The sequence below is a fragment of the Astatotilapia calliptera genome, chromosome 22, assembly GCF_900246225.1.
Source record: "Astatotilapia calliptera chromosome 22, fAstCal1.2, whole genome shotgun sequence".
Lineage (NCBI taxonomy): Eukaryota > Metazoa > Chordata > Actinopteri > Cichliformes > Cichlidae > Astatotilapia > Astatotilapia calliptera.
Genome location: NC_039322.1, coordinates 26,132,852 through 26,138,820, shown reverse-complemented (window position 1 = coordinate 26,138,820; position 5,969 = coordinate 26,132,852). Strand labels below are relative to the sequence as shown.

General features: G+C 40.8%; 1 protein-coding gene across 1 annotated transcript; it reads right to left on the bottom strand.

Moving 5' to 3' along the window:
- Positions 1-374: 374 nt before the first annotated feature.
- nudc (nudC nuclear distribution protein) lies at positions 375-5,752 on the bottom strand. Its single transcript, XM_026157459.1, has 9 exons — positions 5,533-5,752; positions 4,787-4,864; positions 4,468-4,677; positions 4,289-4,360; positions 4,058-4,171; positions 2,830-3,024; positions 2,652-2,735; positions 2,429-2,547; positions 375-684 (listed from the first exon to the last, which is right to left on the bottom strand). The coding sequence occupies exons 1-9, from the start codon at positions 5,605-5,607 to the stop codon at positions 633-635; spliced, it is 999 nt and encodes a 332-aa protein (XP_026013244.1). The 5' UTR covers positions 5,608-5,752; the 3' UTR covers positions 375-632.
- Positions 5,753-5,969: the final 217 nt, after the last annotated feature.

Genomic DNA, 5,969 nt, shown 5'->3' with positions numbered 1-5,969 from the left:
GCCCTCTTGTGGCTGAAAATGAAACATCTTATTCAACCTTTGCATGATGTCGCTGCATTTCACTAGCTGGGACCACATCCTCATTTTAGGTTCATTTTAGAGAAGTGAATGAATTGAAAGAGGGGGTGAGGGTGGGGTACGAAGCAAAACGAACGGCTTGTAGCGCTTGGGGTTCCGAGATGTGGTCCCGCCCCTTAAATTCAGATAAATTAGCTCCAATAATTCATGCACTGGAACTGCAGCGTTACGTTTGGCTTTTCCAAGCTCACGAGCTTCTGCAAGCTCGTGAGCGTCCAAAATCTACACAGCAGGAGGAGGAAAAGGCTTCCTGGCTTTATGATTGCACTTCTTCAGACTGATGGTTCAGAACTCAATTACATTTTAAATCCATTTATTAAAAAAAAAAAAAATCCAGACACATCTTTAAATATGGAAACAACATGCAAAGGAAGAACACTGCTGTTACATTTATCAAACTCTTGGATTTAAACATGAATCTATGCACTTCAGACATGCACGTCAGCACAAGCATGTCCAGCAGAGAGATGAAGGGGGAGTTGGTTGGTGCCTGATGTCAGCTCTGGTGTCATTTACATGAACCGTGAATCTAAAACCTCTGACAACAGAAAGCCTCAGCTGAATTTGGCTTTAGAGAAATCCATCTCTGGGTGCTGAGCCATGAACCTGCAGAGACAGAAGGTGTCAGAGTCAGAAACAAAGGGAAGGTGAGAAGGCGAGGTGCAGTCAGCCTGTGAAGTCAGTGAATGGGAGATTCGTTCATTTATGGATCATGACGGTTGGTTAAACTTTCTGGGAAGGAACAGAGCACGTTACATCTGTTTTCTCACATTTCTATGAAGTGAAATTATTCTAAAAACCTTCTGTATTCCAGGCTGGTCAGAGGAAAAGCCTTTGTTTTCTGCTGCAAAGCGAATGTTTATTTTAATTCTGCTAAGAATGAAAAGCTGTACGCTTCGTCTGAGATGACACCTTCACACAACATGTTTGATTGGACAGACACAATTTGACCTTTGTGTCACTAAAGAAACTCTGAGACCAATTACCTCCACAGCGCTCCCTATGGTAGTATTGTTTAACCTTTATAAAATTAAACAAGATCCTCAGAGGCAGCTTTAACAAGCTAGAAGAGGAAGTGGGCTCCAGCAGACAGCAGAGGAGCGAAAGGGGTCATTCCCAACAAACAGTAATAAGCTGCACATGAACCACTGACTCATACAGTCATTGAAACATCAGTCTGAAGTTTGTTTGTTTCCCCCCCACTCAGGAAAATTCCTACATATAATTTTTATAAGAGGAAAATTAGCAGTACACAATCTATTTCTTTTAAGTTAATTTTAAACAGAGTAACAGGAAATTGTGTCATGTTAATTGTTACCATCCACTGTTTGCCTAAAACAAAGTTTCCATTTATTAAACCGATTGCTGTGAAATTTAAAGCTTCATATATCATTATTATTTGTGTACAAAAACAAAACTGGGTTCATGCACTCATAAATCAATGAGCTCTTTGTGGTTAATCATCATGACACAATGACAAAAATCAACACAACTGAATTCATTTTATATTCAAAATGAGCCGAAATGTGTGACAGAGCACATAAAGATCAAGCCTGGGGGCCATATTTCCATAGACAAGTATCGCCCTCTGGTGGCCATTAGAAAGATTGCAGGTTTAAGGCTTAATTTTTAAGATCCAGAAGCTAAGTCTATCTTTTATAGTGTCTGCGGCTTAAGTTTTGTTTTTCCTCTAAATACAGCAAGTGCAACTTCATGGATTGTCTCTCTCACCAGCAGAAGTAAGGCTGTGCCATTTTTTTGTGTTGGAGAGTGGAGGTGGATAAAGCTCCAAGTGCATGTTAACTTCCCTAATGTACGGATTCAAACGTGATAGACTCTTCATCTTTACCATACCACACATGGACCTGCAGCCTACTGGGATACATACTGTTTAAATATTACTGCCTCAAGAAAGACACCGTGTTACTTCAGCTCTCCATTTGTAACATTGTTTCTAGGCAATTTCACTGACTATACTTACTTATATTTTATTGCTAATTTCCAAAGTATACTACAAACTTTTTTACTCAGTGGTATCAGTTCATTTCACTACATTATCAAAACATGCCTGCAGGAGAAACATCTTTGCAATTTCACATGAAGGCAACCGATTCTTTTCCCATCTTTTTTCCAATTTTTTCGCCATCTTTAAAATGTGATTAACTTAGTTTCATGATATTTCATTTTTTATCATCTCTCCTGCAGCTTTGTTTGGATTCTTCTTTAATTTTAAAAACTGGTGCCCATTTTACCCACAGTGTGGTCAAAGTAGACGGCTCCATTATTCAGGTGTTTATTAGCGTCTACTGTAGCCTTCAGACACAAAATCTGCACCAACACTGAAACCTACTTTTTAAGAATATCTTGTTTCTTCTGCTCTTCAGATGTAGGTAGGCCCATTGATTTTTGCCTTTGGTCGTACATCATCTTCTCCACCATACCACGCGTCTCTCCATCCAGATCTGACAGCTGTTCAACAGGAAGCGCGCACAGTGAGGAAGGAGCAGAAAGATCCACACGTGTCAGTAATCTTTTAGTTCCTTCTACAATAAACAGTTCGTGTGAATGTTTACCTTTGAGTTCTCAGGACAGACTTTCTTGGTGTTAATTTCAGGATCTGTAGTGACGATCTTGCTCCACCACTCCATTTTGTTAATCTGAAATCAAAATACGATTTGATGCACTCTCTCTCTCTCTCTCCAGTTGACTGAGTAATTCCACAGTGTGCCACACATCTACATGTCTTCTTACCTTTTCCAAGTGGACAGTAACCACCTTGCCATCATCGATGAGCCAGGAGCTCTCCTCTACCTTCACCTCGTTGTAGAGCTGGCCATCAATAACTGGAGGATGTCCTTTCAGGCCCACTTTGATGGAGCGCCGCTGGATGTCCACCACCACATCTTTGCCCTTAATGCGGAAGTTCACGCTAAAGGGCACTGCCACCTGTGGGAGGAGTTTAATTATTAATATTTTAATTATACACGCGCACATGTGTTCTTATAAGCTTATAAAACTCTCGTCTGCACAGAAAAAAAAGAAAAGAAATTCCACTGCTCTCCAATAAAACCTTTTTCCACTCAAAACTGTCAGGCTCAACTTGAATTTTAGGCTTTTCCAATAAGTGGTAGTACCTGGTAACAAGCACTTTTTTTAGTACCTAATGAGCTGGAGTGATCTCGGTAGATCTGATAATGTGATTTCAACAGATTGCATGCCACTGATTGGCTAGTCAGTGGTACCGCACGATCACTTATGACAGTGTCGCCTTATGAAAATTAAAACTGCCCTTGAAACCCAGCAACGAGGAATATGGCCACACAAGAAACAACACCGTGCTGTCTGAGTCACGCACCGAGCAGGAAGTATAAGATTACGTCGACGCCCTCCATTTCTGCGCTTGTGTCGCGTACAAATAATGCCCCAGAACTTTCTCGCATGTTGCTATAACAACCCCAAACACATTAGGTGGTACTCAAATGTAATGGCAATGTTAAAAGATATTTAAGACAACTTCCAGCACTTTTATTTATCCAGTGTTCTGTATGCATTCTGACTCTTTCCACAACACTCTTGGCATATCTGAATAAAGCTGGAAGGAATAATAATGTAGAATTCACATAACAAGTGTCATGATCTTCCCCTTCTGCAAAGGCCGATGAAAAACAAATACAAATGTGTTCTGGCGCATGCTGTTTAAGGAAACACATCGCCTGAAAGAAAGAGGCGCAGGGCAATGCACAGGAAACATTAAGAGGGTTTTAATATGCATCGTATTGTGCTATCCAACTGGCAAACTCAGGCAAAGGTGACATTCGTGAGCTGTAATAACAACATTATGACGGAGCTGTTACGTATGGTGAGAATACAACTGAAAGCTGAGAGGTGAGAGATGCTCAAAGAACCATTCAGATGTTCAGTAAACACAAGCTGAGAAGAGGTGAAGTCCAGCATGATGCTGAAACCAGAAAGAACTCACATCGACTTCAGACAGGGACTGCGTCCACTTGTAGTTGGGCAGGTCAGCTCCATTTCCCGAATTAGGCTTCAGTTTATCTTTGTCCTTCTCATCCTCCTCTCCTTCAGAGTCAGACTGAAGGAAAAGAAAATGAACATGAATAAGAGTTAATTAAACAAAACATTAAGCGCACCCCATTTTACTGCTCAGTCAACACTAAGTAATGAAGTACATGTCAAACTCCTCACTCACGCCTTTCTCTTTCTCGGCTTTGTCAGATGACATCTCTGCTGCTGCTGCTGTATTCTCTTCTTCCTTCTTTTTCTAGCATAAAAAATCCGGACATAAATTAACAGACATAACAGTTCAGAGTGTAATTGACCGTTTCAGAGACACACTGATGACAGAAAATTTTGAAATCAGCATTTCACCTTGTCAAGCTCAGTCTGAAGCTTCTCTGCTTCCTCGTCTGTCAGCTCCTGGATTCTTGGACCGTCGTCATTCTTCTTTTTCTTCTCCTCCTCTGCAAGCTTGGCCGCTCTTTCAGCTTTCTCTCTCTTTTCTTTCTCTTGTTTCATCTGCTTCTCTTTCTGGGCCTTCAGCGCTAGCTTGCTGTGGTGAGCAAAGGCATCCTTGACGAGCTGAAGAACACAAGGGATTTCATTTAAAACTGAGGGACGGGTGGAGTTGTGTGTTTATCACTGAACTCTTGAATGTGACACGAGGTATAGATCGAACAGCAATGCTCACCTTCTCTGCTGCACCTGAATCTCCACCAGTGAAGAAATCAGTTTTGCGGCGGAGGAAGCTGAAAAATGTGTTTACTAACTGTTGATAGAAAATAGGTCAAGAATAAGTTACAAAATCCATATAACAGATTACAGCTTTATTATGGACTTTGTGTCTGAAATAAATTACTGCTTGGATGGGAGAGCCTTCCTTTTCTGTGCTGGGTGTCTGCCTGTTCACGACTCTTAAAATACACCATTGTTACCAAACATTCGTTGCGCTTTAGCTTATGCATCTGTTTCCAGATCACATCCTTCACCTTTTCCTCATAACAGCAGATCTCTTTTAGCAAATACATTTTCTTCCAGAACCTTCATTCATCCGGGACACAACGTCACATTACTACAGTAAGAACATTACTTGTAACGAACATTACTTTTAACAGCTTCTATCAGGACCATGGAGCATCTAATAGACATGCTCAAACAGAACTAAGTTCATTTTTTGCTAAGTTGTGCTGTCTCCTTAGTCACATGTATGCCAAATTCACCAGAACACTCCGCAGGCAGTAGCTAAGATAGTCCACGAAAGCCATGATTATTAATAACAAAATCATTTTCTAAACTTTGCAAAACAGTTTAAAACATTATTTTTTGTTCGTGTTTGTGACTGTTTATAGGCACGGTGTACATACTAGCTTACAGGCTAACCACGTTAGCGTTAGTACAATAGCTTTAGCATGTTAGCACGGCGATGCACTGCTTTACCTCTTGCACCCCTCCTTCGTGTTGCTGCGCCATAACAAGCAACATGCCGTCATATTTTTCTTCATCTTCACCCATGCTGACTGACTGAGAAACGGAATCAGGACCGACGCAAAAATCAAGCAAAGCAAGTTCTGTTAGAAAGAAAGCAAAGCTGTTCTGTGAGAGTCACGCTGAACACTTCCTGGAAACAACCCCCTTCTTGCTCTTGTTTCGACCAATTGGAGCAATACACTGTTACTGATAGCTAAAACAGCCAATAAATGGAAGGCGCTGTTTTAGGGCGGGACTCGGGCTTATTTGAAGAATAAGAATATTCTAGAGAAGAGAACGGAGCCATGATTGAAACTTTAAATTTATGCAGTTGAATGCTAATCGTCATGTTCATTCAACATATTGGATTAAAATAATAATAAAATCTAGCCTGCTGCCGTGTTATA